Below are 12,816 nucleotides of genomic sequence, written 5' to 3' on the forward strand. Positions count from 1 at the left end.
CAGGGTTGTGGGATCCAGCCCCGTGTCAGGCTCTGTGCTCAGCGGGGAGTCTGCTTGAGTTTCTCTCCCTCTCCCCGCACCAAAATAAATAAATAAATCTTAAAAAATAGTAAGCTGGTTTGGCAAAAGAACTAAACACGTGGAAAAAGAGGAGTATAAATATAAAGATTATTATTTCAGTACAACTTCTGTGAAATGAAGTCACCGCATTGTGTTATAGTTTTGAACATTTAGAGGATGCTACATAAGGAAAAGGTCTGTTCCAGGTAGATTTGGTGATATGCTTACCCTGTGGCAAGAACTTTCTTGGGCATGAGGTTAATAGTGAAGGATATAGGAAAAAAAAAATTCTTGGCCTTAAAATTTGGAGAGGGGAGGGGCGCCTGGGTGGCTCATTCAGTTAAGCATCTCCCTTTGGCACAGGTCATGATCTCAGGGTCCTGGGATCAAGCCCCACATTGGGCTCCTTGCTCAGCCAGGAATCTGCTTCTTCCTCACTTGTCTCCCTCTGCCCCTCCACCTGCTTTTTAACACCCTCTCTCTCACTCTCTCTCAAATAAATAAAATCTAAAAAAAAAAATTTTTTTTTGGAGAGGGGAGATAAACAAACCCAGGCAAAATATATATGCTATATTGGATAGTGTCAAGTGCCACGGAGAAAAATGAAGTGCCAGGAAGAGAGGAAAGAAATTTAAATTTTAAGTAGGGTGATTAGTTAAGGTCCTCTGAGAAATCTGAGTAAAACCCATGTGAGTTTTAAAGTCTTTACCAAACTTAGCGTATTTGTGTCAACGCTTGAGGATAGCCAAAGAATGCTTATCAATAAGATTCACATTGAAGGTAAACGTTAAGGCTGTAATGATTGAGCCTTGTTAAGGTAATACATGTGTTCAGCTGTTTGGTGTATCTAAGACTAAACTTTGGATCTACAAACTGTGTTTTATGTTAGTGCTTTTTTAGTTTAGTTGTCTTTACTAGTCTTGCAGGAAGATATTGTTCTTCGTAGGATGTTTAATTTCTTTTTTGTTTTTTTTTTTTTAAGGATTTCACAGTAAATAATACAGATTTAGATAGAGAGGACCACAGAAACAAAAGAATTATTTGGGAATAAAATTATAGTAGAATAAATAGGGTTTGCTAAAAGTCATTTTTATCTCTGCACTTCACACATATGTCTAACTAAACAAGAAATTTAAAGATTTTATTTATTTATTCATAAGAGACAGAGAGAGAGAGGCAGAGTGAGAAGCAGGCTCCCTACTGAGCTGGGAGCCCGATGCGGGACTCGATCCCAGGACCCTGGGATCATGACCCGAACCGAAGGTAGATGTTTAACCATCTGAGCCACCCAGGCACCCTAAACAAGAAATTTAGGTAAATCTGTAAATATGGAACCATTAGTCACAAATTCAGAATTTTTCTTTTCATATTTCATTTCTTAGCCACACTCAGTTTTATTTTAAATGAGACTGTCTTAAAAATGATACTTTCTTAATTTATTCTGTTAAACTATTTTATGTTTAGAGACATTCAGATTAGGTCTTTAGGTAAGCATAATAATAATAGTGTCCTGAGAAAGGTGATACAATTATTAATTCATTCTTTTTAGTGTAGTTGGTGTATTTTTTTCCCTTATATCAAATTGGAGTTTGTAGTGTTTTTGTTGTGTTGGTTGTTAACAGGGTGGCATCCTATTGTAAACATCTAAGTTCTACAGAAGTTATTAAGCAAAAATCAAAAGCCATGCTTCTTAAAAATTCTAAGGTACTTTTGTTTGATTCGTTATGACCAGGCTCACTCAATTGTTTTAAATCCCTTTTAGCTCTGTGTACCTTTTATTTCTCTAAAATAACAAATGATACTTTTTATCATAGTCATTTTTCTTTTAACATCCTGTATTTTCTTGAAGAGCTTCTAGTATTCTTTTAAATATTCAGTTTTTTTTCCAAAACTTTTTCAAGTTCCTGAAACTGGAGTTATTTTTCTCTCTCTGCTATACTTCCTAATCACCTTCAACCTTGAAGCAAGTGAAAAAAAAATCTTCCCTTCATTCTCATTATAAACTTTTTTTTTCCTTTTGTCTCTTTTTAGTTGATGTCAGACGTGTTAAATATTAAGTTCTGGTGAGTGAGACCTTGTCCATTGAAGTTGCTTTGCATACATAAGGGAGTTTAAGAATAGCATAAAGTATTAAAAAAAGAGAGAGAGACAGAGGGAGAGGGAAAAGGCGGCGCCTGACTCTTGATCATAGCTTGGGTCTTGATTTCAGGGTCATGTGTTCAAGCCCTGCGTTGGGCTCTGCACTGGACATGGAGCCTACTTTAAAAAAAAAAAAGAATAGCAAAAAACATTTCATATTTAATGACTTGGTGATTCCTTGAGTAGCCTAGTTATAATTAGTGGTATCAAATTCTTAGATTTTTGAATTCATTTTACAGAAGAGTCTGCAGAGGAATCGATTGCTATCAGCATTGCACAAATGGAAAAACGTTTACTTCATGGCTTAATTCATAACATTCTGCCATATGTTGGAACTTCAGTAAAAACTATAGTATTAGCATACAGCTCTGCAGTTTCCAGCAAAATGGTATGTATAAATTAGCACTAGTTTGGGTATTAAGAAAAAATAGCAGTGATCTAAATTTGTTTTACTTATTTCTGAATTTAATGAAGGAAAAAAAAAAAGCTGTTTACCCATGAGAGTGTCTTCCCAAAGGCAGGCATGCACTGCTAACTTTTCATGCTATTTAATTTCAGTTTTCATAGTAATTTTGGTATAGGTACTGTCTACACGTTATAGAAAAGGAAACAGACTAGGAGACAAACAATTTATTCAGTTTCACAGATACTAAGTTAAGTGATGAAACCCAGTTTTTTATGATTCCTTATATGTAAGGCTTGGTAAAACAGGCAAGTGAGATTAAATTAACTGTTTTACAAGTCTGTCTTGTAATGTCCTACATTAGAATCTCATTGGGTATTCCTTAAAAATGTAAATTTCCTGGGTCTAATCTCATGGTTATTAAAACAGATTCCAGAGTTTGAGTCCAGAATATAGTAAAACAGAATTGAAGTGATGTTTACATGCCCAAAAGCTTGAGAACCACTGGCTTATGTTATTTACTAAAAGTTGTATCTTTCTTAATCCACCCTCCCCACCTTAGGTTAGGCAGATATTAGAACTTTGTCCTAACTTGGAGCATCTGGATCTGACCCAGACTGACATTTCAGATTCTGCGTTTGACAGGTTAGTTATTTTTGAATATTTCAGTATTATAATTTATTTCTACCTATGAATTAGTAGAATTGTTCTGTAGTTCGTTTCCATAATTACAGTTTAATTGTATTATTTTTTTTACTTTCAGATCTCAGTCATGTATGACTATAACTTGATAATACCCTCCAGTTCTTTGCTTCTTTGTCCATAGGATCCAGCTGATCCAGAAATTCAATTTGCATCATCCTGTCATCTTTATAATCCTGTTACTGTGTCTAGACCTTTGAGCCTTGCTGGGCAGTCAGTGTAGATTGGCACTATATGTTTTTAAGAAGTTTCCAATTTCATCTGGGCTCCAAATGCCATTTGGCAAAGCTTTCTCTTACATTCTTCATATTCTGGAACTGTAACACTTTCCTCAAGCTACAGTCTTCACAAGTTTTATTTCCTTAGATGCCATCACTTTCCTTCTTATTCTACCTCACCCTTCTCTTTCCCACCCTAGCATTTATATCAGCATCTCTCTTCCTGTTTCAGAGGGAGAGGTGTACCTTTCTCTAGCTATGGCCAATTCTCTCCCAGTTCCTAGACTTTGTTTCTTCTGGATCTTCCTCCTTTAATCATTAGTTATTCTTTCTTTGGTGTTTGTACAGCCTTTCCTCCTGGTTACTTTTTGGAATAATAAGTGAAGTCTCTCCCTTCTGTACCTTTCTCCTCTCCTGCCCTTCTGTTAGGTTAGCAATACTCTTAGACCCTAATTACTCGTACTGTCTTTTCCTATCCCTAGCATCTAAAATGGTGCCTCACAGTAGATATTCAGTAAATATTTGATTATATTAGATTTTAAATCTTCTAGTTTCTCTCTACTCACAGTCAAATGCTTTTGAAGATTTTAACAATATCCACTGATAGTCTTATTATTTCTTAATTATAGTTGGTCTTGGCTTGGTTGCTGTCAGAGTCTTCGGCATCTTGATCTGTCTGGATGTGAAAAAATCACAGATGCGGCTCTAGAGAAGATCTCTAGAGCCCTTGGAATTCTGACATCTCATCAGAGTGGCCTTTTAAAAACTTCTACTAGCAAAATTACTTCGACTACATGGAAGAATAAAGACATTACAATGCAGTCCACCAAGCCGTATGCTTGTTTGCACGATTTAACTAACAAAGGTATTGGAGAAGAAATGGATAATGAACACCCCTGGACTAAGCCTGTTTCTTCTGACAGTTTCACTTCTCCGTATGTGTGGATGTTAGATGCTGAAGATTTGGCTGATATTGAAGATGCTGTAGAATGGAGACATAGAAATGTTGAAAGTCTTTGTGTAATGGAAACAGCATCCAACTTTAGTTGTTCCTCCGCTGGTTGTTACAGTAAAGATATTGTTGGACTAAGGACTAGTGTCTGTTGGCAACAGCATTGTGCTTCTCCAGCCTTTGCATATTGTGGTCATTCGTTTTGTTGTACAGGAACAGCTCTAAGAACTATGTCAGCACTCCCAGAGTCTTCTGCATTGTGTAAAAAAGCAGCAAGGACTAGATTGCTTAGAGGAAAAGACTTAATTTACTCTGGGAGTGAAAAATCTGATCAAGAGACTGGACGTGTACTTCTCTTTCTCAGTCTGTCTGGATGTTATCAGATTACAGACCATGGTCTCAGGTAAGTAATCAGTTGCAGAATATTAAGAAATGGACATGCTTACATTCTCAAATGGAATATGAAAATTTCAGTCTAAGTCATTCCTGCTAGCTGATTTGTTTAACCGAAAGAGTTAACCAGAATCTGTCTTAGTTCAAAGCATTAGAACAATATAACTTGAGCTTGAAGTTTCATTTCAGTCCATTTAAATTCTTTGTGATATACAGAAGAACATTAAGAGTTTATTTTGGTTTTTTTTAAAAGAATTTTTGTTTATTTTTCAGAGAGAGAGAGTGCGTGTGTGCACATAAGATGGGGAAGGGCAGAGGGAGAAGCAGACTCCCCGCTGAGCAGGGAGCCCATGCGGGGCTTGATTCCAGGACCCTGGGATCCTGACCTGAGCCGGAGGCAAACACTTAACCAATTGAGCCACCCAGGCGCCCAGAACATTGAGTTTAATCAATACTTAGCAAATGCCTCCAAATTTTCTAAGGTGCTTTAGTGGGTGAAAAGAAAAATGAGATGATAGTTTTTCCCTCAAGGGCTTGTAACAGAGAAGAAAATAATGTATACCATATTCTGTTGCTGTGTATTTTTTTTGTACACTCTATAAGGGATGTCGAGTAAAGATTCTGTGGGGATCAAAGGAGAGAGAGAGGGAGACAGACCTTTCATTCAATTGTAGTAAATGATGAGGAAATTTAATGAGGAAGGGTGCCTGTCTGGGTCAGTCAACAGAGCATCTGACTCTTGATCTCAGGGTTGTGAGTTCAAGCCCCACGTTGGACATGGAAGGGGAGCGCCTACTTAAAAAAAAAAAAGGAAAAAAATTAAGAAATGACACTGAATTGAATCTTGAGGAAAAACGAAGGATTTTGATAGGTGGCAGTTGGAGCAGACACCATTCATTCCAAGCAGTGGGGAATACGTGAGCACACCATACACGCAGTAGTAAAGCGCTGTTGTAGTTGCTTTTATTGTTATTTTGTTGTACGGCTGTTCTCAGCATTAATAATATGCAAGAATTATTTCACTATCTTTGATAGGAACTTTTGGAAATTGTTTATGTGTTTTCTCTTTTACCCTGTAATAGACTTGAATTTTATTAAGGTTCTTTAATAATGGGGTGCTAGACATGTTAAACAGTGAAAATTCATCCAAATAAAGCCTAATACTCTTCTTTTCTCAGAGGTATGATCTTTAGCAGATTAAGTTGGACTCAATAGGGAATGCCTAGAGACTTGGTATTCCAGTTTGGTTGTAGTGAAGGATACGTACTGGGCGTGGTTGGATATAAGTTTATAAAAGTAGGTTGGTGATATATAAGTGGAAGGCAGAAAAGCAGAAAAATAGTATTTTTTGAGTAGCTTTCTGTATTCTTTCTTTAAGGAGCGAGGTCCTTAAAAAAATACATATTTCAAATGTACCCCATATGGTTTAATAATTTACAAAAATGTTGTTTTCAGTTAAAACTTCTATAAATAAAAATCCTATTTTAAATTTATAGGAAAGTTAGCAGAAAAAGGGATCTTTGTAAAGGTTTTTGAAAAGAAAATAATTCTATACTAATTTATTGGCATTAATACTAGAATTTGGCCTACTAAAGGGGTGCAGAATTACATTTATTTCATCATTTAGGATTTTCTTTAACTTAAATGAGTCATGGTTTTATATTGGGGATTTTTGGAAACTGTAGAATGTCTGCAGAGTAATTTAGTGCCATTATATAGCCTTAAGTTTTTACAAAAAGCGCTGTTGAGTTGTATTGGAATTGAATAGCCAGAGTTTAGAGTTTTTGGTCTTTGAGCATGAGCTGCTTGTACTGCCTTTTTAAGTTATGAAGAGACTACATGGGAGAAGTTCTGTATTTTACTTTCTGGTTTTTTTTTGTCATTAGAATCTTTAGTAGATTAAATTGATCTCTTTCTTCCTAGAGCAAGGAAGGGTGGAGGTGAAACATTCATTAGTCCAGAGAGGTATCTCTTCTCAGCAGCTAGATTCTAGTTCATGTTTTATAGGACCCACTTAGAGCTCTGTTAGGTTATGTGTTCTTATGCAAAATCTTGGAGAAAATACCATGGTTCACTCACTTTGGGGCCAGACAGACTTGGTGTAGGTTGATACTGTTTTCTTTTTCTACATAACTGTCTTTGTCTAAAATACTTAATCTGAGCCTTATATAAAATGAATAGATGACACATAGTAGATTTTCAGTAAGTAGTAGCCGCTGTGTAATGATGTTAGTTATCTTTGACATGAGCCTTTGGAAATTGACTACATATTTATATTGTAAGAAGACAGTATATAATACACATAACATACAAAATACGTGTTAATTGACTGTTTATGTTATGGGTAAGGCTTCTGGTCAGTAGTAGGCTACTAGCAGTTAAGTGTTTGGGAGTCAGAAGTTACACTCAGATTTTCTCTTGCATGAGGTGGGGATTGTTGATGTGCTTACCTCCGAGTTGTTCAAGGGTCAACTGTAGATTTGAGTATTACCAGACTTCTTTAATAATCGGATGTCAGATATGTTATAATGAAGAATTTATCCAGCACAAAACCTAATACTTCCCTGCCATTATAAAAGATACTTAATATGAGATTATTACAAAAATCTTCCAGAAGTCGTGTACAAGAATGTTTTCCCCTGAGGTAACTGCTGTTACTATGGTTTGGCTGCTGTGCATCATTCCCTTAATTTTCTTTTTGTTCAAACTAAGGTGCATAGATTGTAGTTAAAGCAATAGAAAGTAAAAGACAACCATATTCTCATTCCTTTTTAAACTTTTTTATTATATTTTTATATTATATTCCTGATATGGTTTAAGTTGTTTTTGAATGTAAATTGGTTTTAAAGTAAAAGGAATCTTTTTTTTTTTTTTAATTTTTTTTTAAAAGATTTTATTTATTTATTTGACAGAGAGAGACACAGTGAGAGAGGGAACACAAGCAGAGGGAGGGGGAGAGGGAGAAGCAGGCTTCCCACCGAGCAGGGAGCCTGATGCAGGGCTCCATCCCAGGACCCTGAGATCATGACCTGAGCCGAAGGCAGACGCTTAACGACTGAGCCACCCAGGCGCCCCAAAAAGGAATCTTTGGTTCAGTTTAAAACCTAATAATTCATTTTCCAATACCATTATCTTTTTCATTACCACTATACGTTATTAAAACTTACTTGTGACTCCATTCAGTTGCATTTTTTCTTTTTCTTTTTTTTCAGTTTTAAGTAATCTCTACACCCAATGTGAGACTCAAACTCACAACCCTGAGATCAAGACTTGCATGCTCTTCTGACTGAGCCAGCCAGGCGCCCCTCAGTTGCATTTTCTTTTTTTTTTTTTTTTAATTTTTAATTTTTTTAAGTTTAAAATTTTTTTTTACTTTTAATGTTGTGGTGAGTTTTTTTGGGAGGGGGTACAAAAAGGTGATTTTATTAAAGTATGGGGACAGGACCCGTGAGCAGAAAAAGCTGCTGCCACTTTTATTGTTTCTTAAGTAGGCTCCATACCCATCCTGAAGTCCAATGTGTAGGGCCCAAACTCAGTACCCTGAGATTCAAGACCTGAGCTGAAGTGGAGTCAGGCACTCAACCAACTGAGCCACCCACGTGCCCCCAGTTGCATTTTCAACATGACCAGTTTTACTGTTCAAAGAATGAAGTAACACAACCTTTTGTAACATTTCAGAGCTGCAGTGATATCTGAGCAAGTGGCAGTTTTCCTGTTTTCTTAGTTTTGTTGGGATATTTTTATTTTTTTTTATTTTTTTATTTTTTGGGGGGATATTTTTAAATAAGCCAAAATTTATTAAAAATTCTGTATAATTAAAAATCGATTTCAAAGGGAGTCAGAATTTTGATTAATATAATTAAGAGGTGGGTGCCTGGGTGGCTCAGTCGTTAAGCGTCTGCCTTCGGCTCAGGTCATGATCCCAGGATCCTGGGATCGAGTCCCACATCGGGCTCCCTGCTCGGCGGGAAGCCTGCTTCTCCCTCCCCCACTCCCCCTGCTTGTGTTCCCTCTCTCGCTGTGTCTCTCTCTGTCAAATAAATAAATAAAATCTTTAAAATATATATATATATATATATATATAATTAAGAGGTATCTTCTATTTGCTTTTAGTGAAAAAGGATTTAGAAACTTCTTAGGTTTGGAAAATGCTAGGAGGGGGGCATATTTCATCTAAAAGCAGAATTATAGAGGGGATGCGTTGGTGGGGTTGGGGGAACTGGGTGATGGACATTAAGGAGGGCACATGATATAATGAGCACTGGGTATTATATAAGATGAATTACTGAACTCTACATCTGAAACTAATAATACATTATATGTTAATTAATTGAATTTAAATAAATGCAAAAAAAAGCACAGAATTATAGGGCTTTATTTGAATACAAGTTTTCATCCCCACTTCCCTCTAAGGCAGGAAGTGAATTCCTAAGTGAAATTTGAAAAAAAGCATGAAAGTGATTTTTAGTTGTTATTTCACAGTATGATTTTGGAACTTACTAATTTTGATATTAACCTTAGAAATAACTAAGTAAAAAATTTACTGCTATTGGCAATGGAAATAAGTTACATTTCTGCCTTACGGTTTTGCAACTAGTGGTGAAGAGTTTGTATATGAGATATCCTTGAAATAAACACTTGAGTTTGAATTTTTTTTAAGATTTTTTTTAATTTTTAATTTTTAATTTATTTATTTGAGACAGAATGAGAGAGAGAGAGCACATGAGAGGGGGGAGGGTCAGAGGCAGAAGCAGGCTCAATGCGGGACTCGATCCAGGGACTCCAGGACCATGACCTGAGCCGAAGGCAGTCGCTCAACCAACTGAGCCACCCAGGCGCCCGAGTTTGAATTTTTTTTAAAGATTTATTTATTTTAGAGAGAGAGAGCACATAGTGGGGTGGGACAGAGGGAGAGGGAGAGAGAGCCTTAAGCAGACTGCACTTACTTAGCATGGAGCCCCATGTGGGGCTTGATCTCACGACCTTGAGATCATGACCTGAGCCAAAACCAAGAGTCAGATGCTTAACCAACTGCACCACCCAGGTGCCCCTGACTGAGTTTGAATTTAAGGAAGAATTAATTTTGATGTTGGGGAACCACACAGGAACTATCTTATCTGATATCATTTGGACTGCTGGCTGACTGAAAAAGTCTCCAGTCTGAGTGCAAATGACCTTTTTAGTCAGGTTTCTTGAAGGAATCTTTCTAAATCATTTAAATATTTATTGAGCACCTACTACATGACTTGCTCTGTTCTAATTGCTAGGGATCTATAAATAAGACAAATTCCCTGTTTTCATAGAGTTTATAATCTAGTGGTAGTAATAGACCGTAAACGTGTAATATCAGACTGTTCTGAAGAAAAATAAAGTTAGTTTATGGAGTAGAGAATACATAGAATGCTCCTTCATATTTGATAAGCAGGAAAGGCTTTGAAAAGAAGCATTTTTTGAGTAGAGATTGGAATAAAGTTAGTGCATTTTATATGCATTTCTTGGGAAAAAGGCTAAGGAAATAAATGCAAATTTTTTTGCATTTTGCTGAGCCACCCACGTGCCCCAGACCACTTTTTATTGTTATGTTAGTCACCATACAGTACATCATTAGTTTTTGATGTAGTGTTCCGTGATTCATTGTTTGCATATAACACCCAGTGCTCCATGCACTATGTGCCCTCCTTAATACCCATCACTGGGCTAACCAATCCCCCCACCCCCCTCCCCTCTAAAACCCTCAGTTTGTTTCTCTGAGTCCATAGTCTCTCATGGTTTGTCTCCCTCTCCGATTTTCCCCCTTCATTTTTCCCTTCCTTCTCTTAATGTCCTCCATGCTATTCTTTATGTTCCACAAATAAGTGAAACCATATGATAATTGACTTTCTCTGCTTGACTGACTTCACTTAGCATAATCTCCTCCAGTTCCATCCATGTTGATATAAAAGTTGGGTATTCACCCTTTCTGATGGCTGAGTACTATTCCATTGTATATATGGACCACATCTTCTTTATCCATTCATCTGTTGAAGGGCATCATGGCTCTTTCCACAGTTTGGCTATTGCGGACATTGCTGCTATGAACATTGGGGTGCATATGGCCCTTCTTTTCACTACATCTGTGTCTTTGGGGTAAATACCCAGTAGTGCAATTGCTGGGTCATAGGGTAGCTCTATTTTTAATTTTTTGAGGCATCTCCACACTGTTTTCCAAAGTGGCTGTACCAACTTACATTCCCACCAACAGTGTAAGAGGGTTCCCCTTTCTCCACAGCCTCTCCAACATTTGTTATTTCTTGCCTTGTCAGTTTTTGCCATTCTAACTGGTGTAAGGTGGTATCTCAGTGTGCTTTTGATTTGAATTTCCCTGATGGCTAATGATGATGAACATTTTTTCATGTGTCTGTTAGTCATTTGTATGTCTTCTTTTGAGAAGTGTCTGTTCATGTCTTCTGCCCATTTTTTGACTTGATTATTTGCTTTTTGGGTGTTGAGTTTGAGAAGTTCTTTATAGATTTTGGATACTAGCCCTTTATCTGATATGTCATTTGCAAATACCTTCTCCCATTCTGTGGGTTGCCTCTTTGTTTTGTTGACTATTTCCTTTGCTGTGCAGAAGCTTTTTATCTTGATGAAGTCCCAAAAGTTCATTTTCACTTTTGTTTCCCTTGCCTTTGGAGACGTGTCTTGAAAGAAGTTGTTGTGGCCGATGTTGAAGAGGTTACTGCCTTTTTGTATTTATTATGTTGGTTTAAAAATTATTTCAATTTTTGGCACCTGCATGGCTCAGTTGGTTAGGCATCGGACTCTTGATCTCAGCTTAGGTCTAGATCTCAGGGTTGTGAGTTCAGGCCCTACACTGGCTCCACACTCAGTGTGGAGCCTTCTTAAAAAAAAATAGTAATAAAAATTATTTTAATTAATCACAATAGTAACTACAACTGGTGTCAGTAGGTTTGAGAACAAATAAAACTCACATGTGCATACAACTTAGTATATGGGAACAGAGGTGCTAATTGGGAGCTTTCAGTCCTTCTGCATTAGTCATTATGTTCTATTTAGGGATGGGGTAGCATGAGTTTTGGCACATTGATTATATGGGGCTTGTTACAAGAGCATTGACTATAAAAACATAGATTGAAAAATCAAGATTTTTTTTTTTTTTTAAAGATTTATATTAGAAAGGGTGAGAGAGAGCACAAGCAGCTGGGGAGAGGCAGAGGGAGAGGGAGAAGCAGACTCCCCGCTGAGCAGGGAGCGTGATGAGGGGCTCTATCCCAGGACCCTGGGATCATGACCTGAGCTGAAGGCAAATGTTTAACCCACTGAGCCACCCAGGTGCCCCGAAAATCAATATTTTAAAGTAGATTGAAGCCATAGGGAACAGATAGTGTTATGTGTATAGTCTTAATGCAACATTTTCAGTTTTTCATAGGAATGAAATAAATCTTGGCCATTAACTGATTAAAATTAGCCTCTTATTTAAATTCCCAACCTTCTTTGACCCCCTCACATTGCCATTATTGTTTTGTTATACACTACTGTTTCTCTTCTTGAGCCCAAGGCAACTGCTCTTTTAATTTTTTGTAGGCAGCATATATTGTTAGGTCTTACTTTTTAAAACTCAGTCAGGTATTCCCTGTCATTTAATTGATCTATTTGGGCTATTTACATTTAACATAATTATTGATATGGTTATTTTTATGCCTATCATCTTGCTGTTTGTTTTCCTCTTGTTTTATCTTTTCTTCGTTTTGTCTTTTCCTGCTTCTTTTGGATTTATTTATTTATTTTTTTTTTTAAAGATTTTATTTATTTATTTGAGAGAGAGAGAATGAGAGAGAGCATATGAGAGGGGTTAGGATAAGAGGGAGAAGCAGACTCTCCGCCAAGCAGGGAGCCCGATGCGGGACTCGATCCAGGGACTCCAGGATCATGACCTGAGCCGAAGGCAG

At 36.9% G+C, this 12,816-nt stretch overlaps 1 protein-coding gene across 1 annotated transcript in view; it reads left to right on the forward strand.

The window, feature by feature from the left end:
- The window catches only part of FBXL5 (F-box and leucine rich repeat protein 5), a 47,206-nt gene that overhangs the window by 22,578 nt on the left and 11,812 nt on the right, over nt 1–12,816 (forward strand). Inside the window, exons 7-9 of the mRNA XM_035005277.1 lie at nt 2,439–2,587; nt 3,165–3,247; nt 4,152–4,877. Coding sequence (XP_034861168.1) covers nt 2,439–2,587; nt 3,165–3,247; nt 4,152–4,877 — 958 coding nt within the window. The remainder of the gene's footprint in view (nt 1–2,438; nt 2,588–3,164; nt 3,248–4,151; nt 4,878–12,816) is intronic.

Source organism: Mirounga leonina, unplaced genomic scaffold, assembly GCF_011800145.1.
Source record: "Mirounga leonina isolate KUSES-001 unplaced genomic scaffold, KU_Mleo_1.0 Mir_129, whole genome shotgun sequence".
In the NCBI taxonomy this organism is placed as follows: Eukaryota; Metazoa; Chordata; class Mammalia; order Carnivora; family Phocidae; genus Mirounga; species Mirounga leonina.